The following is a 25,104-nucleotide window of genomic DNA, read 5'->3' as shown; positions in this document are numbered from 1 at the left end:
CAAAGGGACATAGGGACAGAAAAAGCGACTTTGTTTTATACTATGTAGTGATACATGCAAAAATACCAAAAAATACAACTTTTGTTTAAGAATATTAAGGAAATGTTTAATATTTTTAACGAAAGATTATTTTTCAATATATACCATTTATATTGCAGCATTAACAATTAACCATTTATGTTGCATAAATATGTATGTACATACCTATGTCAAGCTGATATGATATGAAAATACATACATATGTACATTCATACATGCCTATAAACCTACGCCGGAAGTTAAATAACGCAGCGAATGCTATGTACATATGTACGTATGTGTCGCATCGCCTCACTCAAAAGCAATTAGCGCGCACGGTTGACACCGAACAATCACACACGATTTTTTTGGTAAAAATGTTACTTTTGTTTAAACAATTTGGCTGATATAAGAAAGAAATCAAGTTTTTTTTTTGATGCAGAACGAAGGTAAATATCTCAAAGTTTTACTGAAAAGTAGAATTTTTTAAATCCATCCATCCGTTTATGAGTTATAGCTGTGTAAACAAAAATTGTGATTTTTTACTACATTTTGGCAATTTGCCACGCCCCTATAATATATACCTTCAAATTATATTACCTGTACCAATTCACGTAGCTAAGCTTTCAAATGCAAAAACCGTTTTAAAATCGGAGCATTCTGTGTGAAGTTATGTGCATATATGGCATTTAGCGACTTTATTTTATAAGATTTATAGAAGAAGATAGATTCTATTTATAACAAATTTTCAGAGAATAAAAGCAGCAATAAATATTTTATACTTCTTGCCTTCGAAAACTAATTTACTGCTATTTTGGTTAGCAAATCTAAAATATTCGAAATTTAAAACAAGTTTTATATCTTGCTTCGTCTTCAAATTTGAATTTTGATGATTAACTTTGAAGTTAATAAGTAAATTCGTGCCGCTGAAATATATTGGCATCAAAATTCCGAAAAGGTAGTAAATGAACTTTACTGCCTTTTTGCTATGGACGGCAGAGTAGTACCATATACAGTTGTAGAGAGAAGTTCTGGAAAATAACAAAATATTTTCAATCCCTATATACCGAAAAAATTCCTAAAACTGACCCGGGTCGCCCAAATACAAATATGAGGGACAGTCACACAAAGCGACGGTTTCGCTCTAGAGGCTATGGGCGCGTTCAAAAGATCTGGAAAGGGGGCAACTGCCATTGTTAACAGTGTCAGTTGAAAACACTGCCTTTAAATGCGATAACTCTGAGATATTTCGGAACCAGTGCAGTTCGCTACAAGGTATATAAAAGCCACTTTGATGTCATAAAAATTGCATAATCTACTGATTGCTGCATCGGCTGGAATTGTTTATATAATGAAGATTATTTCGTATCGCTATTTCCGATATCTCACCTGATTTTTCTAATAGGACTTCCCAAGAATCTTAAATGCGCTTCAGCCAGAGCCGGGCGTTTATAAAAACAATATCAAATACTTTTCTTTGTAGGGGCGTATTTACAGCTTCCGCAGTAGTTATTATACGGAATAGACATTTTTCGTTCTTGTCTGAAAAGTCCAATCACCAGTTGTTTATGGGTGTCAGATATAGATCTACCCAGAAGACTCCTTATCCTTTTATCGGTTTTATCTGGCCATTTGGCTCTTGATATTGTGCAGCCAATGATAGCTGGGCTTTGTTAGGTAACAATTTTGAATTTTTGCTTTGGCTACCCTTAATTGTATACCTACTTCGACTTTGGTTATTTCCTCATTTCGTTCCGCTGAACACCAATGGGAAAGCACTTCAGCCATCTCACTTTCCTGGATTCCCCTAGCACCCGGAATCCAAATAATTGATACTCCAAAAGTTCTATTATAACCTACTTACACTGAGCTAGAAAGCGGCGCGATGTGCTATAGAGCGGCGCAACAAGCACTTTGGTACTACCTTACTGTTAGAGAAGATAGTCACCTAACCGTCCTCAAGTAATTTGCAAAAATGCCAAATAGCGAAGCCTTCTGCACTATATCGCTCATTTACTTCAATAGTGTCATAACTCAAAAAACATGACTTTTGTGATCAAATTTACCACGTGTTAGAAAAACGAAAATATGCCTTTATATGCGCAACATATGGCAGTTAAAATCTTTAAATGGCTCTCCTGAAAAATTGTGTTTTTTGAGTTATGACACTATTGAAGTAAATGAGCGATATGACGAATATTTAAATAACATTGAAACATCTTTTGAGTCCAAGTAAGTTTTCGCCCCCAACACCTAGATATGTGAGCCGTTGTCACTGCGGCAGTACTTCTCTTATCCGGACCAAACCTAAAATCTGTGTTTTCCTGTTTCATACGACTGCTAAAATATGTCTAAAAATATCGGGAGAGGTATCGAATGGCGTGTTTTAACCACGATATAAATAGTCCGAAAGCGAAAATCAAAAATCTAATTTCTCTCAATAGATATTTTGCATAAAAGAGTTGGCACACACGGTTTAGGTTCGGTGGAAATTTAGTATTACCGAGTATAGGAATCCATTTCGGAAGCAAGAGATATACTGCTATGAGGATAGTTGCTTCAAAAAGTATCAAGAAATGAATATTTCAATAAAATACTACCAGTCATATTTTTATAATTTTTATTAGGCTTCGTGAAATAAACATACCTGGGTTCTCTAAGGTACCTACATAAATTTTTTTTTTTTTTTTATAAAAATATTAATAAAAAAATAAAACCATACACCAGCTATTAAAATAATAAAAACATTCCACAAAAGCGAACAAATACTCACACATAACCAAATGGGAATTTTAAAACCTTGATACATAAGTCTGTCTTTTACTGTAAAACTCTAAGAAATAAAACCCATAACTTAGTATAAAGCAAAAAATATAAAAAATAACATAAAAACTTTCTTATATACCAACATACATAGTTAGATGCAGATTTCTGTAGTTAAAACATTAGCAGTCATATTAATGTCTATATTCAAACTAAACAAAAAATTAGTTAGTGAAATTTTCTTGACAAGGAATCGAAAACAAACAAAAATACGAACAATAGATTTTATTAAAAATGTGAAGTAAACAAGTATGAATGAATTCAGCAAATTCAAAGTATTGAAAAAAATATTTCAATGCAAGTACTCGCAACTGGTCTATTTTTATTTTTAAATTTAGTTTAAGCAATTACTAAATTTAACATGTAAAATAATATTTTAAATCTTTTTAGAAAAAAATTAATTACACAAATAGGAGATAACAGCCGGAGGAACCGAAAGTAATACTAATTTTACATGCTTATAACCTAACTTATTAATAAATCAGTAGTTATAAAAGTTCATTCCACGATAGTTGACGTAGTTTGAAGGATCTTGTGGATTGCGCAAAAATTACTTAGGTTCAAAACGACATTTATGCATTCCTCCGACCACATTATGCATAGAAGTAGATACATGCATGCAGTGGCATAACTATACCATCTGGGGCCCGTGGCAAATTCTTTTGATGGGCCCCTATCAATAAAAATCGAGTTTAATTTTCAAAAAATTCCGCTTTTTCAACAAACCGAACTTTTAAAGCAAAAACGGCATCATAACATCCTGTCCATCTAGTAGGGTTTAATGTTTTTAATGTTATTAAAGTTACAGACTCACTTTCTTTATTAGATGTAAAAGTTGATAAAATATTCCATGTTGAATTGTTTAAAAAAATGTTTGCATATCAATAACCTCTCTCACGTGTAACGTGTGCATCTTTAAAAATGAATCACCATCTTTTTGTTTAGTTTCGTTGAAATCTCAGCGATTAACTTGCAATTGTGTTATAGTCTTTAGTTGTCTCACATTGGATTTTAAGCAGAACTTATAAAAATATTCTCTTGGGTCGGGCCCGTGGCATTTTGCCAGCCCTGCACCCTATTGATACGCCACTGCATGCACGTATCAACTCGCGGTCGTATTTAAATAGCTCAGCAGCAAACCATCACCGCACGCATTTTTTACAATGGGTATTGCTTTGTCTGATAAGATAGAGATAAGAGCTGATTACATTTAACACGGCGTCTACAGACCACAACCACAATAAAGCGAAGCTCGACGACAACCTTAACAAAGCATTGGCTGCTTGATTACACTTTGAACGTGGCAGTCAGAAATATAAATTATAGCAAACAGTAGTTTTTGTTTACAAATTAAAAAGGACGCCATTCAATGTCTCTACCCATAAATTGAATTTGGTTTTATCGCCCGGAAAATAACGACTCTCATAAAAACATGTGTAAAAATAGCAGGGATGCACCTTAACGTTAAGCTAATCGTTTAGCAAAAAATTTCCACCGTTTCCGTTGAAACACTTCGAAATATTATCGATAAAAAAATTATCAAGATACATTGTATCTCGTTTTTAACCGAAACGAAAAGCCTTCGTTAACGTTAAAAACGTTAACAAAAACGTGATACTTTCGTTTGAATTGTGCTGGCAATGCTATAGCCATGGTGAAGCCGTAAGGTGGTAACAGCGTGCGGGCATACACACACAAACTCCATGTAATTTGTTTGTGTAATTCGTTGATGGTAATGTCAAAAATACTCTGAGAAATGTTCGTACTGTCAAAATTCAAGAGAAAAGTTGCAATCAGCTTGGCTAATGCTTTCACCTTTAATGACTCCGCCATTAATCAGCTTTGCCAGCATAGTTTGAAATTAATAATCAACATAAACGAGTTGACTTCGTTTTGATATGACAGAAAACGAAACAAAATCATTTCGTTAATTTGACGTTCTTAACGTTAATAAACGAAACGAAATGACTTTGTTTCGTTTATTAACATTAATTATCGTAACGAAATGATATCGGTTCGTTGGTTAAGCATGCCTGAAAAATAGTTTGGCAGATGGCGCTTTGTATCCGCCGTCGTGAATGTAATCCCAGTGCTTTTCGGCGGGTTACCTTATGGCCGAGCCACAATGCAATCTTATGCGTCCCACTAGCATCGCCCCAATCAACCAAGATGTTGCATTTGTAAATATAAAGGAACTTCAGACTTGGCAAATGAAGTTTATTTCGCCTTGCCCATTCACGTACAAAATTTTTCGAATCGCTGTTATAAGCATTCTCACTATACAAGATATATACTTGATAAAATATTTCGTGTCTTATACATTTGTCAAATTGCAGTTTTTAATTGTGAAAAATGTTACCAAGGTGTTGGAAAAATAATTTAACTTTGTAAAGTGTGAAAGCACCCTTAGCCAAATCCAATGTCAAATTCTTCTTCTTATGCTTTGCTTGCAACAAAAAATGGAAGATGCCTGCTTTTCATGTCAGTGGCGTTGGAGTCGCTCGATCTGCCGTTCTCCATTAAAATAAGTGAAATTGAGTAGATATGCATAAAATTGTGTTAAACGCATCTATATGAAAAACTGCTTTTGTGACGGGGCTTTTATGCTGTCAGATAGGAGCCGTGAGAGTAGAGTTGCGAAGCCGATGGTAGTGTGTTGCTATTGCAACTTTTGGACGCCTAGCTTTTTTTTATTTTCCTTGTTGTAAGCTTTTAACCGAGCGGAGAATGAGGTAAATTTCACTGCAATAAGGTAGTGATCCGAGTTTGATTGAGTGATTTCGGTCAGGGGATAGCTTGTAGCTTTATGGATCTTTTTTGGTTAAACCTATATGTAGGTATGACCCTATTTTGGCGAGGGGAAGTCGAGCCCCCAGCCCATTGGGTGAGTTTTTGTCTGACTTAACTTTCTTCGGACTGAACTTTCCGACTCTTTTCAGGTCCAATCCATTAAACCATAGGCTTTGCAGTGGTCGTCATCGAAAAAAGATTTTCCCATTATTCGGGGCTATTTTTTTTTCATTGGCACGTTCCAAGCTCAGCGGTCAATCCACTTTGCCGTGAAGAAGTTGTGACACGCGTACGAAGCGCTTGATCCAACATGGGTACCGATGGAATCCTTTAATTATGAAAGTGGTTGTCGTTCACCACCAAATGGTTGATCGGCAGCTACGCTATAAATACTTGGGCGCAAGCACTCGTAGGAATGAGTTGCTTGAACTCGTAAGAATGAGTTGCTTGAACCGCATGCAAAATTATTGCCTTCGCCATTCCCAGGTGTATAACGGTCAGGAGTTTTCTCCACTTGCGTGAACTTTAACACACGGCTCTATCTTTCAAAAGTTGAGAATTATATAAAAGTTTCCTGATTTAAGTCCTTTTTTTTTAATTGTGAAAAGGAATTAAAATCGACACTGATGATGGCGCAACGCTGCATTAAGGATTCCTATTTCTTCCAAAAAAATTTGTTTGCAGCTCCAGCCTTTTCAAGCGGCTTACTGCGATACGACTTTTTTTTAATTTTCCAGTTACGACCTTCTATAAGAATAGCTTAAATTAAAGCCTTTTCAATTTTGGACTTTTTCGACTGATCGCCAATTTAAGCTGTCAAAAAAAAAATAAAGAACAGAAAAAATTGCGATTTAGTAAAAGCAATTAAATAAATGCAATAAAAGAAATAATTTGATTATAATAAAAAAAAAAAAAAACACGAATAAAATACTGAACTCATTTCGAAACGAAGTCATATCAAAAACCAAAGTTTATATGTAATATATGAAGCAAAATATGAAAAGTAAGAAAATACGAGTAATGTTAATTTTAAAAGTACAAAAAATAACAACAACACATACTTCTTCATAGATCATTAATCAAAGAAAAAGAAAATAGAAAACTGAAAGTAACAGAAGAAAATCATTCAAATAATTTATAGTCAAAATAGTATTAGTAATAGCAACTTGAAAGTTATAATAAAAATAAATAAATGGATAAAATTAAGAAATTTAGTAAAAATAAACAAAAAACTAGAAACTAACTATGAATTGTATAACTTTTGTTGGTGTAAATATTAATTTTTAAGTAGAAACGTTAAATAAAAAATAAATATATTTATTAAAAACAAACGAAAAATTAAAAAATTAGTTGAATTTTTGAAAAATAGCATAAACATTTTTAAGACTTTAGGCAGCCGAATATACAAAAAGTGAAATACTCAAATAAAATTCAACAAAAGCAAATGAGACAACAAGTTTTATTGAAAATCAAAATAAATAACCAAAAAAAAAATTTTCAGATAGGTAAATAAGAAAAATTCAAAAAAATAATTATTTATGCGTGTTGCATATTGTTAAAAACAAATATTAAATACATCCCTGATAAAATGCTACAGCACTAAAAAAAAACAAGACATGTTAAATAAAACTTAAAACTAAATCCAAATAAATAAATTAACACATTTAACAGAGAAATTTCAGATATAAAAGATAATAAAAAACGAAATGTAATATTAAAAAATATATACATACATTCATACATATGTATTGATATTATCGAACATATATACCTACAATTTTAAGTTTTTGTGATCATCATTGGGAAAATAAGAAAAAAATAATAACAAAAAACGAACTTTTGTTTCTAATCCAATAATTCGTTTCAGTAACTTTTCACTTCAGATGGAGAGTGACGCCTTCCGATAATATAATGTACCTAGAAGCATAAACCAACAAGCTAAATATTCAGGCGTTAAGATTTATCGGTCGGAAAGCGGCGATAGCTATCGCAATTGGGTGGTTAACATCTTCCTTCACCTGTCCATCGCAACTCAGAGAAAGTACTCCCCTTCCTCTGCTTTCAAACTGCTTTGTCGATGGAAGCACCTTCGTGGTCTGCGTAAAGCTCATACAGCTCATTAATAGACCTCCTAAGATACTTGCCGTCGGCACAATGGACAGGACCGTAAAACTTTTCTACCGAATACTCCAAGGGCCATACCATATTCTCGTCTACACGGGAAGAAGGCAGAACTTGCGTTGTTGTTTTTTTTTAGCGATAAAGACACTCCCCGAAGGTTTTGGAGAGTATTATCGATGTCGGTGTTCCTTTGTCGGATCTATATCCGGTACGTTGAACTCTTCAGGCAATCCCTCCTCCACCCCCTAGTTTCAGGGGGAACTTGGAGAATTCGCTAATTGATTCGCCGTTGACAATTGCGGTGGAGAAGCTATAAATTGTGCTGGCAAGCCCTTGAATTTCTTCGAGCTTGCGACGTGTTGGCTAAGGAATGATATTGTAACTAATTTCGAACATAATAAAAGCGATTTAATTCAGTTGCTAGAATTATACTCTCTAGCATAAATTACATGAAATCGAACGATAGGAAGTCGCTTTGCCTGAAGCTTCGATTGGTTTCCAATCGCATGCCATTTGTCAAAGCTTTTTAAGCTTTCCAGGTCTCCCAATTTCAGGCGCAACAACAAAGCGGCAACTCCTTTACGCGTCAAAAGCTGTTTTGAAGTCGATTAGCTTTCTTGTGGATTGGGAAGAGCGCACTTACATTCCAATATTTTGCGTAGGAGTATCTTTCGTGTTTCAACAATCGAGAAGTTCGTCGTTACCCGGCGCCTTTGCTATTTTATTCCTTGGACATTTCCATTATTACTACGTCTTAGTTGGCTGGCGGCACTTTTATTCCGTTGCAAGAATTGGCGTATGGTGTTATGGATACGCATTTTCAGTGGAAGCAGTAAGGAAGGCGGTCGGCATGATGTGTTGGTGCACAGTGGCTAGCCATTGTCGGCTGGAGCGGGTCCTTGCCAACCTTACTGTTCCTGCGCCATAAACAGAGAAATTGGTCATATCATGCCTATTCAAAACTAACTGTCAAAAAGCGCAGAGACCGACTCAAAACGCTTGAAATTCAAAATAAAACAACATCCGGCCGAACCGGATGTCACGGACAGACCGTTGACATTCAAAATCTAAATTCAAAAAAAAATATCTAACGAAGCAAAAAAAAATTACCGAACCGGAAATGACCGGTTACCACAAGTTCAAAATCAAAATGAAAAAAAAAGCGGCTGAAAAATAAAATTGCAAAAAAAAGTTGAAAATTAAAATGAAAAAGAAAAGGGCCGAATATATAGAGGGGCGCCGCGGGTGTTGTTGCGACGCCCGGTGCTTTGCCCACCCTCAAAAACCATGGCCACCGACGCACCCAAATTTCGGTGGCCCCTTACCTGGTTTACCCTATGCCTTCTAAATCATTGGCGACGCCAGCATTCCCATATTATTAACAGCTTTTATTCAAAATTCATTATTACTACTAACATAGCTTTCTCTTTTTTTTTCTCTTACTTCTTACTACAAGGGTTTTGAATATATTTAAGCTTATAAATAATTTTTTTTTTTTTTTTTAATATATAGCAATCAAAAAGGCTATATATGTAATAAAATAAAAATATACTATACATGTAATAAAAAAAATCTTTTTTTTTTCAGAAATTTGGATAATTGCCCTTTCCTCTTTTTTTTTTTTTTTTGTTTTACAAATCTCTCTTAGGGCTGTACAGTTTGGATACAACTTCTGATAATTGGGGCCCCTTACAAAATTAATAGTTGTTGTATTAAACTTACTTTGAGTTTAACTGAACATCATTTCGGTATTACACATAGTATAATGACAGTAATATGTACTATGCACTAAGAAATTAGTTATAAACGCAACTAGGACTAAACTTGGGGTAAATCCTACCCCTCAAAAAATATTGTTTCACAAGCTCAAGTAAAACGTAAGCTTTTAGATTCATGGAAAAATTACCAAAGTCATTCACCTGTTCAGGTAAAACATGAACCCTTTAAACTTATAGTACAATTAATGAAATTGTTTTACTTGTTCAGTTGAAACGTTAACTATTTTACATGTAACAGTCAGGGTTGGTATTGTTTCGGATTTAGTTCGACTCAGTCACCAAAAAATGTATACAACAAAAAGTTTTGTTTTGATAACGCAAGCTAACCCGCATTACTTGTTATTTGCGTCTCTCAATATAGAGCTAATGCATTTTACTGATAATGCAACTGAACTTGAATTAACAATAAAACTTTATTCCTTACCGAAACAATATCAACACTTTTGCTCACTCCAAAATCATATTCGCCACGATGGCATCAATTAAAAAAAAAAATGTAATAGTAAAATTCTACCACAACGCAAAGCAAATTTTAATACCTGAAACACCTTTTTCTTTGTTTCACAGGCAGTATAAATTGCACACCTATGACCATTAAAATATGCTTTGTTTGTGTTGGTTAAAATTTCTTTTCAGTATGCAACAAGTTGAACGTACAATAAGAATTGCTTCTTTTCTTTTTAACTTTTCATTTCCTCCGGTCATTGTGCATATTGCATTCGCATGCACATTTGCTTTGATTCTACAATAGGGTGATAGCCCTAAATTTGAGTATGGTGGTACATTAACATTACATAATGTTGCGGAGTCAAAAATATAATTTTAAAAGATAGGGTTAAGGCTACAAATACATAACTTTAGTTCAGTAGTGGAACGAACTCACCGCTTTAACCGCTGATGTTCGTTATCGCAATTGGAATGCCCGCAGGCCTATACTCGCTGCCCTGTGATCGTCATTGTAGCTGGTTTATTGTAGCCCGTCTGGTCGTAGCTGATACGGGTTGTGCTAGTATTGTTATAGCCGGGATGGACGCAGCCAATAAGGATGCGCTAGTAGTATTATTGCCGGTATGAACGCAGCTAATAAAGATGCGGCTAGTATTTGGGTCGGTGGTACCGCCTGTTGTTGGTGTTACCATTAGTGGCCGCAAGCCGATGTACGTGGCCCCGCTACGTGCGTTGCAACTGGTGTGGCGGTACGTCTGATGGTTGTTGCGCTCGTGGTGGCGCTTATGAAGGAGTTGGGGGAGGTACTACCGATGGTGATGCCCGTGGTAATAGTAGGCACCGTTGGTGGCGGTTGGCGCTGTGGTCCGAGGTGACCAAATGACCCAGGTGGCGATAAAGCTTCGTGCTGGCCTTTACGCCGGTGGTAGTGTCCTCACTAGGTTAAGATTTATTACAACCCAATTTTTTACATTTGCTGCGCTGCATACAATTGCCACTTGAACATGCCTAATGGTTGATAGGTTAAATGCAAATCTAATTCTGGCGTTGTTTCATTGATGGGAAAATGTTCACGTTGTAAGTTCCAATAATCATTTATAAACACACTAGGTAAATACGGCCACCGTGGTGTGATGGTAGCGTGCTCCGCCTATCACACCGTATGCCCTGGGTTCAACTCCCGGGCAAAGCAACATCAAAATTTTAGAAATAAGGTTTTTCAATTAGAAGAAAATTTTTCTAAGCGGGGTCGCCCCTCGGCAGTGTCTGGCAAGCGCTCCGATTGTATTTCTGCCATGAAAAGCTCTCAGTGAAAACTCATCTACCTTGCAGATGCCGTTCGGAGTCGGCATAAAACATGTAGGTCCCGTCCGGCCAATTTGTAGGGAAAAATCAAGAGGAGCACGACGCAAATTGGAAGAGAAGCTCGGCCTTAGATCTCTTCGGAGGTTATCGCGCCTTACATTTATTTTTTTTTAGGTAAATACGTTTTACCACCATCATCTTTTTTGGTGTCGATCTGGCCGGAAATTCGGCGATTTTTCTCGATTTTTATTTCTTACCAAAATTTTTTCTATCTTTCTTCGTGTCTATGCAGCCGGAAAACTTTTTGCCTTTTTCTTCCTATTGATGGCAGGTCTGTTGTCTTTTTCTTGTTTTCGATATTTTTTTATCGCCACTTTCGCCACATCGCTAGGTGTGTTCGCGTGAACACGCTCCCAAGTGGATCGTAGCCGTAGACCGTAGCAGCAGACCGTAACAAACCTGCGTCGCTTTGGAGACCTGACGATGAAGCGAACAGGAAACCGGATCATCTGTGGGAAGCTACTGCCAGGGATCTTCGACGACAAGCAACGTGGGGCACGACTCACCCCTCAGATAAGAGTCTCAAAGTCCTACTACGAAGCTAGCAGGGCAACATAGGTCCATCAAAAAAACTAAGTCAGGTTGGGAATTAATTCTGTTTCCTAGTTTAAAAGGGCTTTGCGGCAATTAGACATTTGTTATGGAGAACTCGTCAAAACTCCGAAAGATGATTTCTAGTGGGTATCGCTCCCACAGGAATGCAAAACAAAAAGTGTAGACATTTTGATCTGGAGAACTCGTCCAAACTCCGAAAGGCTAGTCCGACCTAAGCGTGGACTGCCAGGGTGTTCACGGTCCTCGGTGAGTACGCGGGTGAACATCCTATGAGGTCAGTGCTCGGGGAAAATACTGGGCGAGATGTCCCCGACCGCCAAAACGCCCAGACAAAAAAAGTCCAATTGGTGGGTATAGAAAAAAAATCAAATCGTAATTTGGCAAGGAAACGTTTTCTGGTTCATTGCGGACGAATGTCCGAAGCGTGAAAGCGACCTATCAATTTCCCGTTTAGGTCTTCGAGATCATACAGTGCATTGCCTATTTTTCGAAGCACGCGACACTTCAGGTATTTGGGTAGGAATTTGGCGTTAATGCCCTGTTTGAAATTACTTAAGGCAAAGTTTCTCCGAAAAACTTCCTGACCTTCCTTATAGTTGACTTGTCTAGAGCGCTTGTTATAGGTGGTTACTCCCCTATCCTTAGCCTGATCTAAATTTTTACGGATTTGCTCACGAATATTAGTCAACTTGTCAGTTCGGCTTACTATCGTAACTTGGTCTTCCCGAAGGCTGCCGAGCTTCGCTAAAATTTTGTACGTTGCGGCATGCTGGACCATATTTTGGCCATATAATGCAAAGTATGGAGAACACTGAATCGCCGTATGAAAATCACTTCTCAAAACTGATAAAATTTCGGGTATATGCTTATCCCAATCGGTGTGGTCAGGCTTATCCTTCAGGAAAATCCTAATCTTAGAAACAATTTCTCTATTGACGCGTTCGCTTGGGGAGAATATAGCCCCGTCCTCACGTGCGTCACCCCGTAATTTACTAAAAATTGGTTCATTTCCTTCGAGATAAACTGTTTACCATTGTCACTATGGATAAATTCAGGAACCCCTACAGTCGGGAAAATTTCGGAGGCGAAGTAATTTATAACGTTAACAGTGGTGGCTCTTTGCATGGGCTTTAGCCAAACGTATTTTGAAAGATGGTCTAATACTATAAAAAGAAATTGATTACGCCGCTTAGATCTTGGATACGGCCCTAGAAAGTCGCAATATAACCGCTGAAATGGCCTTTCGGATTCAAAGGTACTCCCTATAGGTGGTCTCGACTGCTGATTGGTGGGTTTTACCGTTTTGCAGGTGTCACAACGCTGGACGTAGTCCCTGACTCCGCCCACACCTATTTTGGAAGCGTCGCATTGTATTACGAATTCCCTTGAAAAGTCTGGTTGGGCCAAAACAGGGGCGGAACTCAAAGCTACTTTTAGCTTTTCGAAGGCCTCTATAGCTTCAGTGGTAAGCTTGAACGGGCCTGCTGACTTACGTAGACAGTCGGTCAAGGGACCTGCCAAGTCAGCAAAATTGGTAATAAACGCCCTGTACCAATTCGCCATGCCCACAAACCTACGCACTTGCCGAGGGGATTTAGGGATCGGAAAGTTTTGCATTGCTTCTACTTTTCCCGGATCCACTTTCAGACACCCGCTGCCTATCAAGTATCCTAAGTAGCGTATTTCCTTCTGACAAAATTTACTTTTTTCCACGTTTATTGTCAGCCCTGCGTCTCTCAAACATTGGGCCACTTCCGCTAGCAATTTCAGGTGATCCTCAAAATTAGTGCTACATACCATCAGATCGGCCAGGTAGACAAAGACGTTCTCTCGCAGACGCGAAGGGATTGCCTTGTCCATCAGCCTACTCATAGTCTGTGGTCCATTGCACAGACCAAATGGCATTACTTTGAAGTGGTACAGAGGCCTCCCCGGAACTGCGAATGCTGTTTTTTCCTTAGAGGACTCTGTCAATTTGATCTGGAAGAACGCGTCCTTCAGATCAATGCCACTAATAAAATGCGTATCTTTCAGTCTGCTCAATAAGCCGTTGATATGAGCCAGGGGGTATGAGTCCTTCTTAGTCACCGCGTTGACCTTCCTCGAATCTATGCACAGCCTAACTTTACCTGGTTTCCGGACCAGTACTACAGGACTACACCACGGGGAGTTGGATTCTTCTATAACTCCTAATTCGAGTAACCTGTCTAGTTCTCTATAAGCTTCGGCTTGCCTCGGTGGCGAAAGAGGGAAATGTTTGCTTTTTATAGGTACAGCATCACCGGTGTCGATGTGATGCTCCACTAATTTGGTTTGCCCTAGGCCTAATTTCTCGTATGAAGGAAACGTCTCGATGACCTTTTGTAATTCTAATTTCCGGTCTGGTGACAATTCATGGAGGTTAAGTTCCTCTTCCTTTTCGAGCCTAATCTCTAAACACTCTACGCTTGGGAATATTTCGGGAGCTAACGCAAATGCTCTCCAAAAATCTACCCCGAAGTATGCTTCTTGGAGCAATGAGGGAACAAGGTAAAAACGAATAACCTTTGTGATATTTTTGAAGGTGACTGGTAGGGATACTGAGCCTAAAATTTTTTGCTTGTTGCCGCCCGCGGTATATACGAACGCGTGTAAGGGCTGATATTCGAAGCCGTTATCCTCTAGGAATTCTACTCCATTTTTCCCTAAGATGGAGACGTTGGCTCCCGAGTCCAACAACCCTACAAGAAAACTATCTTTAATTTTAGCCTTTACTAAAGGCCTTTCGTCCTCTGTAAGCGTTAACGTGGTGGCTTGCAGCAGTCTACGCTCCTGTACTCTCCTGTGGTATCTCTTCCTACACTTCAAAATATTTTCCGATACCGGGTAGTGTTCAAAAATGGTATGTCTTATTTGTTCATACTTATGTTCCCTTTCTTCTAGGTTTGGTGAAAGTTGCGTCTGGCAAGCCACATCCCTATGCCGGCGTCGCAGAATTTTAGTCGGCTCGCCCATCGCGGATGAAGACATTTGACTCTCGGCTTCAGAACTATTCGAACTGTCAGGGTAAGTTATTATCACTTTTGAGGGCTCTTCTGCCAGGGTACTACTGCACCTCGGAAGCGTATCACCTCCATGCAGAGATTCACCCTCTGGTTCAGCGCACGGGACGACGCCTCGAGCACTGGCTGATGTGGGAGCTATGAAGCCGAATGAGGTTCCCCCGCCTTCTCGCTCGGGTACTGGTTTCCCTGCCTGCGATGGTCCCTAGGGCATTTAGGAGTAAATACACCCTTATACCCACATTTAAAACAAAAAGGATTTTTTATGGGTTCCTCACAATATATATAGGAGTGCCCCATTCCCTGGCAATTCCAGCATTGGATTCCCGAATAGTCCGGTCTTCTGTTGCGTCGATATTCCAGCGCCTCTATCTGCGGATCCATCTCGCCGTCTTCGTTTTCCATCCTCATGTCCGGTGTTGTCACGCGTGCTTCGCTTACATGCCGTCCTGGGTAAGTGGCTCCCAGCAGCTTGCTTTCTTTCAGCACTTGTTCACCTCTGCGTGCTACATCGCGTAGATCATGAAGGGTCCTTACGTCCGCATTAAAAAGCATTAGCTTAAGGCTACTGTTGACGTTCCTTTTTATTATGTCAATCAGTAAAAGCTCCGACATTGGCTCTCTTAAGCGCGCGTTCAAGGAGATTATGTCCGTGTGAAACACGTCATAACACTCACTTGCTTTTTGCTTCCGCATGGAGATCTCCATCATGATCTCGTGGTCAGTTTTCAAAGTGCCAAACTCTCTTTTCAATGAGTAGCACAAAAAGGCATAGGTCGCGTTTGGGTTTTGTTTAGTGAAAAGCCAGTACCATTCTTCGGCCCGCCCGGAATGAAACAGGTGGAAACTAGCCATTATTTGATCGTCCGTGCATTGTGTGCGCTCACACAAGGTGTTCAGTTTAAAAAGGAAATCGGCTACACTTCCAGTGCCGTCGAACGAGATTTTCCACTCCTGCGGCTTCACTACTATATTGCTCGGAGCAGGGTATATTGGCGGTACCCCCGTTGGAAATGGGTTACGGTCCATCCTACTTGCGTTCCTGTTTTGCTGATTTGATTGCTGCGCGGATTCGAGAGCGGCGTTGAGCTGGTCCATATTGGTTCTAATTGACCCCATCTCTCTCCGCATTTCCTCCTGCGAAGCCTGGAACAGCTGGTGTAGCACGTCCACCCACGAGCCTCCACGAGTAGCTTCGTTCTGGATCCCTGGATAATTCGTCCGGTCACTTGTAGCGTCCCCAAAATTTCCCGTCTCCTGATTTGGTGGTAAAGCACCAGCTCCTTCGGGTGCATAGATCTATGCATTGGTTATTAGCCCCGAGATATCATGCGCGTTTAATAGGGGCGCGTTCAATTGACTGTTGCTTCCCGGTCTGTCCAATTTTTCGCGAGGGTCAGTCAGGTTCGAGCCCATATTCGGCCCCGCGGGATCTACATATGGTCCACCTACTGGGGTGTGCACCACCAAGGGACGCCTAGCCTTGGGGAAAGCCCCCCTATTACTACCGCCCCGGTTCTGGTTTCACCGATAATTCCCTGCACTTCCAAACGGAGTGTTCCGGCCCGGTTGCCGGAAAGACTGGTCGCGCGACATAATTAAAAAAAAATGGTCAAGTCGTAGGTCAAAGAAAAAACTTTTGCCACGTAAGGCAGTTAAGGATTCAAAAAAAAGGTTTATGTATATAAATTTATATGCAAAAAAAGAACTTCCAAAAGCTGGAAAAAGAAAAGCGATTAAGCAATTTAAATATATCGTGAAATCAATGGGAATGCTGACATCCCCTTCCCGAAGGCACTCGGCTACCGGCGAAAAAAAAAGATTACATAAACTCATTCATACTTGTCCCTAGTGCTCCCAACCGCAGTGCAAGGGGGTCTTAAGGCCCCCCTCCGAGACTGGTTGGGGCCACTAGGGTCACTCCAGGCACACACGGGTTGGTCTCAACACGCCCAGCCGCAACGCAGGGGCAGTCTCCAGGGGCTTGCCCCTGGGACTGGTTGGGGGTGTTGAGGCCTCCCGTCCATTCTCGCTGGACACCCCTCCTGCCTCCGCCGCAATGGGTGGAGCGGTTTCGGAACCGCTCCCCAGTCTGGTGGGACAGGAAGGGGTGTCACTCTGAATCCCAGCTCACCCCGTCACAATCCAGGTGGCACTATGGGTTGCCACCTGAGACGTGGGATGAGCTGGGGTCCTTGCAATTCACACACACACTCACTCTAACAACACAAATTCGGCATAGGAAAAAAAAATTAAAAAAACTATTAACTTTAAAAAAAAATTTAAAACCCCGTTAGCGGACAAATATTTTTCCAATGCCGACTAACGGACAACATTCCGGGAAAATAAAAACCCCAACTACAAAAAAAATAAAGTGCGTGCAGCACTGCCTCATCGGGTGAATGCAAAAATCCGGAGGACTGACGTGAAGTCCCGTGACCCCTTCGGCCACTGCCCCCGATGACCAGCCCGGACAACCTGATCCGTCCAACCATCCCACCGCAACGTAGGTGGCAGCTCCTGGGGCTGCTCACTCGGACTGGTGGGATGGTCAACTTCACAGGTTGACCCGACTGACCCTCGCGGCCAGCGCCACGTTGGGCGCCATCTGTTATGGCGCCCTCAGCAACTGTCATCGATGATCATTCTGGACAACTTGATCCGTCCAACCATCCCACCGCAACGCAGGTGGCTGCTCCTGCGGCTGCACACCTCGGACTGATGGGATGGTCAACTTCATAAGTTGACCAAAACGACCAGCGCGACAGCGCCTCGGGTACCAAATCACGTTGGGCGCCATCTGTTATGGATACGCATTTTCAGTGGAAGCAGTAAGGAAGGCGGTCGGCATGATGTGTTGGTGCACAGTGGCTAGTCATTGTCGGCTGGGGCGGGTCCTTGCCAACCTTACTGTTCCTGCGCCATAAACAGAGAAAATGGTCATATCATGCCTATTCAAAACTAACTGTCAAAAAGCGCAGAGACCGACTCAAAACGCTTGAAATTCAAAATAAAACAACATCCGGCCGAACCGGATGTCACGGACAGACCGTTGACTTCAAAATCTAAATTCAAAAAAAAATATCTAACGAAGCAAAAAAAAATTACCGAACCGGAAATGACCGGTTCAAAATCAAAATGAAAAAAAGCGGCTGAAAAATAAAATTGCAAAAAAAAGTTGAAAATTAAAATGAAAAAGGAAAGGGCCGAATATATAGAGGGGCGCCGCGGGTGTTGTTGCGACGCCCGGTGCTTTGCCCACCCTCAAAAACCATGGCCACCGACGCACCCAAATTTCGGTGGCCCCTTACCTGGTTTACCCTATGCCTTCTAAATCATTGGCGACGCCAGCATTCCCATATTATTAACAACTTTTATTCAAAATTCATTATTACTACTAACATAGCTTTCTCTTTTTTTTTCTCTTACTTCTTACTACAAGGGTTTTGAATATATTTAAGCTTATAAATAATTTTTTTTTTTTTTTTTTAATTTATAGCAATCACAAAGGCTATATATGTAATAAAATAAAAATATACTATATATGTAATAAAAAAATCTTTTTTTTTCAGAAATTTGGATAAATGCCCTTTCCTCTTTTTTTTTTTGTTTTACAAATTTATCTTTGGGCTGTACAGTTTGGATACAACTTCTGATAATTGGGGCCCCCTTACAAAATTAATAGTTGTTGTATTAAACTTACTTTGAGTTTAACTGAACATCATTTCGGTATTACACATAGTATAATGACAGTAATATGTACTATGCACTAAGAAATTAGTTATAAACGCAACTAGGACTAAACTTGGGGTAAATCCTACCCCTCAAAAAATATTGTTTCACAAGCTCAAGTAAAACGTAAGCTTTTAGATTCATGGAAGATTTACCGAAGTCATTCACCTGTTCAGGTAAAACATGAACCCTTTAAACTTATAGTACAATTAATGAAATTGTTTTACTTGTTCAGTTGAAACGTTAACTATTTTACATGTAACAGTCAGGGTTGGTATTGTTTCGGATTTAGTTCGACTCAGTCACCAAAAAATGTATACAACAAAAAGTTTTGTTTTGATAACGCAAGCTAACCCGCATTACTTGTTATTTGCGTTTCTCAATATAGAGTTAATGCATTTTACTGATAATGCAACTGAACTTGAATTAACAATAAAACTTTATTCCTTACCGAAACAATATCAACACTTTTGCTCACTCCAAAATCATATTCGCCACGATGGCATCAATTAAAAAAAAAATGTAATAGTAAAATTCTACCACAACGCAAAGCAAATTTTAATACCTGAAACACCTTTTTCTTTGTTTCACAGGCAGTATAAATTGCACACCTATGACCATTAAAATATGCTTTGTTTGTGTTGGTTAAAATTTCTTTTCAGGGCCCGAATCGCCACATACGATCACGGATCGAAAACTATACGAAAGACAATTACGTGATACGTCAGACGTATGGGTCGATTGGCATTACCACATACGAAAGCTATCGTATCGTAATTCATTCTTAGTTCACAATAGATTTTAAGGTCCACATCACTGTGGATTTTATTTTTATGTCACAATAGATGTGGAAATGTCAAAATATTTAAAAATTTTAATAAACAAACGAAATTTCAAAATGGATGTGCACTTACTTTTCTATATAAGTTCAAGCGATAGTGAGGAAGATGAAACAGTAGCACGGAGGCTACTTAGAGATAAAAGTGATCCTTTAGCTTTACCACAAACTGCGTAAGTATGTGGCAAATAAAGTTTTACAAGTATACAAAAATGTGTGTTCTGCAGATTCTTGAAACGATTTAGATTATCTAAAGAGGCTTTCCAGTTTGTACTTCATGCCTTAAATTTGAAGCAGTCGGATGCAAAAGCGGTGCCTCCAGTTCTACAACTAGCTGCCACACTTTCTCTTCTAGGAAGTGGCGGGTATCAGCATTGTGTCGACAGTGATTATTTGGTTGGAATGTGCCAGAGCACTGTGTCAAAGATAACATCCCACGTTATTCTCGAAATGGAGAACAAGTTGTGTCCACAAAATATACAATTTCATTTAAACGAAACTTCGGAATGCAAGCAATGGTTTATGGATAAATACAAAATACCTGCAGGTAGGCAAACGTTCAATTACATTTATTAAATAAGTTTTTTAATTGAATATCTACTTTTACAGTCATCGGTTGCATTGATGGCACACACATCGGCTTGCAAAGACCATCTGTGGATGAGCATATGTACTTTAATAGGAAAGGATACCATAGTATCAACGCAATGATAGTGAGTTGTTGCTCATTTTCTTTATTCTTTGTACTAACTATATAAATATTTTGGCAGATGTGCGATCACACCTATAAAATTTTGGCAATCAACTGTCACTACGGTGGTGCGGCTCATGATTCCTTCGTTTGGAGGCATTCAGATCAACGACGAGTATTGCAAGAGAGGTTTGAAATTAATAGGCGGAGCAATGCGTGGCTTTTAGGTACGACAGTGTTTGCTTTTTGGTTAATATTACTATTGTAATGACAATTTTCATTTCAACAGGTGATTCTGGCTATCCACTAGAGCCGTGGTGCATAACGCCTTACCGAAACCCCGCCGATGGCTCCAGTGAATCCGCATTTAATGATGTACACTCAAAAGCAAGATGTATCATCGAACGTACCATTGGTATTTTTAAAGGACGTTGGAGAATATTAGGGTATGGCAATAGGGGTAGATACCATCCTACAAAAGTGGCACGATTTGCCAATGTGTGTGCAGCTTTACATAATATCTGCATACAGTTCAAAATTGATTACAACGTACGAAGATATGAATCAGACCAAATCAGCGATGTTGACCCAGGCGAAGCCAACCATCTTACCACAATTGGTCAAACAATAAGAGACCAAATAAAACACTCTCTAATTAATTCCACGTAAAAATTAAGAAAAAACGATTTGTAAAAGCAAATGAATTCATTTAATTGTTTCTACTAAGTGCTAAGTATGTATGTTAAAATTAGAGATAAATGAAATCACTATTCGCTTAATTGCTAAAATCACAAAAATTAAAAAAATTCAGGTACAAACTTTGTTTTTACTAAGTGCTAAGTATGTATGTTAAAATTAGAAATAAAATAAATGAAATGACTATTCGTTTAATTGCTTAAAATCAAAAAATTAAAAAAATTCAGATACAAACTTGTTAAAGCTAACATAAAATTTTAATTTCTTCTTTTTCTATTTACACTTATTGCTAGAGACTCTAATTCTAAATTTTTGATTTGTAAATCAAGTGCATGTGATTCTTGATGCAGTTTATGCTTCTCCTCCTTAATGGTCAGCATCCTTTCATGCACTTGCAACAACCTCTCCTGCACCTGCACCAATCGGTCAATCTTCTCCCCCAAATCGCGCTGAAAATCAGACACTCTACTCAAATTTTGTTGGAGCAGGGACAATTTTTCGGCACTCTTACTTACTCGCCGTGGAGTATTGCACCGAGAGGTTACACGCGGTGTAAGGGTAGTAACCGACCTAGATGGACCAGGTAAAGCGCTGGCTGATGCGCTGCTTGTTCCACTATCACTGTTGCTCTCACTATCACTATTTTCGGTGCTGCTTCTATGAGCGGGTGAATTGCCAAAAGTGCGAACGGTACTATTCCCGTCCACTGCGACCTCAAGTCCGGCTGCCTTTATAATCAATTCCTCAGTTGCACTGATGGGAATTTCATTATAAGGACCTCCTCCAGTTTGTCTTTTGGACAATTTGTTGTGGGAAAGCTTCTTCTTCGCCTGATATTTTTGATCTGCGAAAACCTACGAGCAAACATTTGTAAGTATCTTGGTTGCACTTTATATATATATATATATATACCTTCCTCCACATTTTGGCGTCTTTTACTGGTGGCCCGTCAGCATTTAAACGCTTGGAAAGCTCCTCCCACAGTCTGTTGGACGTTGCTCTACCTTGTGCGGAATTGGGAAATTTGTTTTTCGCCAAGTTCGGGTGTTCCGCCATAAATTGCGCCATGCACTCCTTTTGGTTTGGGTTTAGCTTGTTAAAATTCGTCCTTAAATAATAAAATATAGTCCAACAAAAATATAAACACATATTTTGAGAAATAACTTACATTTTCTCTTATATTTGTATTAAATTTTTGTATATTTATATATTTGTACTCGCTTTCGGTTGCCGGTTTGTAATCGAATAACAATACGAACGATCGAGTGCAATTGTCTCTCGTTCACGGTTGTCGCGATACCGATTTACGATCCACAAAGTACGTTCACGTATGTAGTAATCCCAAAAAGTGACATTTTACGTGACGGATCGTACGATCACGTATGTCATAATCCAAAAAACAAGTTTTTACGTGACGAGTTATACGATCACGTATGTGGCGATTCGGGCCCAGTATGCAACAAGTTGAACGTACAATAAGAATTGCTTCTTTTCTTTTTAACTTTTCATTTCCTCCGGTCATTGTGCATATTGCATTCGCATGCACATTTGCTTTGATTCTACAATAGGGTGATAGCCCTAAATTTGAGTATGGTGGTACATTAACATTACATAATGTTGCGGAGTCAAAAATATAATTTTAAAAGATAGGGTTAAGGCTACAAATACATAACTTTAGTTCAGTAGTGGAACGAACTCACCGCTTTAACCGCTGATGTTCGTTATCGCAATTGGAATGCCCGCAGGCCTATACTCGCTGCCCTGTGATCGTCATTGTAGCTGGTTTATTGTAGCCCGTCTGGTCGTAGCTGATACGGGTTGTGCTAGTATTGTTATAGCCGGGATGGACGCAGCCAATAAGGATGCGCTAGTAGTATTATTGCCGGTATGAACGCAGCTAATAAAGATGCGGCTAGTATTTGGGTCGGTGGTACCGCCTGTTGTTGGTGTTACCATTAGTGGCCGCAAGCCGATGTACGTGGCCCCGCTACGTGCGTTGTTGCAACTGGTGTGGCGGTACGTCTGATGGTTGTTGCGCTCGTGGTTGCGCTTATGAAGGAGTTGGGGGAGGTACTACCGATGGTGATGCCCGTGGTAATAGTAGGCACCGTTGGTGGCGGTTGGCGCTGTGGTCCGAGGTGACCAAATGACCCAGGTGGCGATAAAGCTTCGTGCTGGCCTTTACGCCGGTGGTAGTGTCCTCACTAGGTTAAGATTTATTACTACCCAATTTTTTACATTTGCTGCGCTGCATACAATTGCCACTTGAACATGCCTATTGGTTGATAGGTTAAATGCAAATCTAATTCTGGCGTTGTTTCATTGATGGGAAAATGTTCACGTTGTAAGTTCCAATAATCATTTATAAACACACTAGGTAAATACGTTTTACCACCATCATCTTTTTTGGTGTCGATCTGGCCGGAAACTCGGCGATTTTTCTCGATTTTTATTTCTTACCAAAATTTGTTCTATCTTTCTTCGCGTGTATGCAGCCGGAAAACTTTTTGCCTTTTTCTTCCTACTGATGGCAGGTCTGTCTTTTTCTTGTTTTCGATATTTTTTTATCGCCACTTTCGCTACATCGCTAGGTGTTCGCGTGAACACGCTCCCAAGTGGATCGTAGCCGTAGACCGTAGCAGCAGACCGTAACAATGGGGCTGGTCATCTCCCCACATCTAGAAATGAGAAGTGTTCATCAATAACAAAAGCACTTTTTGTACTAACGTCGGTTACTGGCGCCATTATCAATTCTGCAAGGTCTTGAAAAATTTCGTCTTTTCTGGTAGAATTTTGGGAAATTATTCCTATCAGCTAGCATTTAAAGCCCCTCAAACTCACGCCATTCGGCCTTAATTTGCATTCTTCCAAGTAGGTATCTCTCTTCCCTGTTAGCATAACGGCGGTCTTGAGCAGCGTAACCCTAAAGGCTAGGTATTACATTTTCGGACTGGTTTTCCGGGCTCGTTGGAAACCGAAGGTCTCCGCAGCGCGGTACGCAATGGGAGAGGAGTATCCAGAAACGGCTCGGTTTCTTACAGAGAGAATGAACTTATCGGGGGCCATATCGTTACATCCGTGGTTGTTGTTGTTGTAGCAGTGCTCCGCCCCATCCAATAGGTGCGACCAAGGATGCAACAAATTAAATGGGTTACACTGAAATGACAGCCCCTGGTCGCGAAAAATCCAGAGTCGCTCCGGTAAATAGAACCGGCTGCCTTGGGAAGCGTTACATCCGTGTTCGTGTGACTTGTTACGTAAAAACATGGTTTTTGGATTATAACATACGTTATCGTACTACGTGAACGAGCAATTGAACGTAATCGCTGAATTGATAATTTTTTGGTCCTAAAAAGAGCAAATTATTCAAAATTAATCGAGTTTCTTTTTGCTATCGTATGTTTTAATCCAGATAAACTTATACGTCGAACTTTTCAAGTAATTTATTTTCGTATTGTGTTCGATCCGTGGTCGTATGTTACGATTCAGTCCCTATTCGTGAGCATCTTCTCGACGCTAATCTCTCCTTGATTCGCCTCGTGCACTTTCTTCGTTACGCAAAATCGTATGCGTCTCTTGGCTACCACAAGGTATTCAGAATCGATATTTGAATTTCATAGCGTCGGCATATCCGTGACACTGGTGGTATGACTGCCGTCAAACACGACGTGATCGAGATATTTGTCTTTGTGACTCAATAATACCAGAAGTCTGGAAAGATCTTCTGGCTATATATTAAAAAAAAGAAGGTTCAACGCCCCCTGAAATCAGCTACTTTTTAACTATTGTAAATCTTTACTGTGACTCACTGCGCTAGAACGGTTGAACAAATTTAGATGAAATGTGGCACACAAAAAAACGGATATACTGACAAAATATAAAGGGGGAGATTCCCACCGTTTCTGGGAACAGTTACTTTTTAAAATTTTTAGTCTGTAATAGAGGTTTACGCCGATCACTTTATCGGCGGCGGCGGCGTAGGCTCTATTATATACCGGCGGCGGCGGCTTGGTCGGTGCGCCGGCATACGCCGGTGCTCTTACGTTAAAAAACTTAATTTTTCTATTTAAAAAAATAATATTTAGGAAAAGTTTTGTTTGTATGTATTTAAGGAAATCTACGTTTTGACCATTTCGGAAAGATCCGGGGTTTTTGACTCAAAATTTCGCAGATCGTTCAAAAATTTTAAGGAGTAGCTCCTTGCGGAGG

The 25,104-nt window shown here is 39.6% G+C and overlaps 1 protein-coding gene and 1 long non-coding RNA gene across 2 annotated transcripts; one reads left to right on the top strand and one right to left on the bottom strand.

Moving 5' to 3' along the window:
* The first annotated feature begins 19,335 nt into the window (after positions 1 to 19,335).
* LOC137246821 (putative nuclease HARBI1) lies at positions 19,336 to 21,156 on the top strand. The gene is made up of 5 exons (XM_067777829.1): positions 19,336 to 19,681; positions 19,736 to 20,055; positions 20,118 to 20,221; positions 20,279 to 20,426; positions 20,489 to 21,156. Exons 1-5 carry the CDS (start codon positions 19,524 to 19,526, stop codon positions 20,866 to 20,868), a joined length of 1,110 nt encoding a protein of 369 aa, XP_067633930.1. The 5' UTR covers positions 19,336 to 19,523; the 3' UTR covers positions 20,869 to 21,156.
* On the bottom strand, positions 20,884 to 22,354 carry LOC137246822 (uncharacterized). Its single transcript, XR_010951710.1, has 3 exons — positions 22,064 to 22,354; positions 21,808 to 22,003; positions 20,884 to 21,749 (listed from the first exon to the last, which is right to left on the bottom strand). It is a non-coding gene; the product is annotated as an uncharacterized lncRNA (long non-coding RNA).
* Between the last annotated feature and the right edge of the window lie 2,750 nt (positions 22,355 to 25,104).

This window comes from Eurosta solidaginis, chromosome 3 (genome assembly GCF_040869045.1).
Source record: "Eurosta solidaginis isolate ZX-2024a chromosome 3, ASM4086904v1, whole genome shotgun sequence".
Lineage (NCBI taxonomy): Eukaryota > Metazoa > Arthropoda > Insecta > Diptera > Tephritidae > Eurosta > Eurosta solidaginis.
Note: the sequence above shows the minus strand (reverse complement) of the source record. Positions and strands in the feature narration are given on the sequence as shown.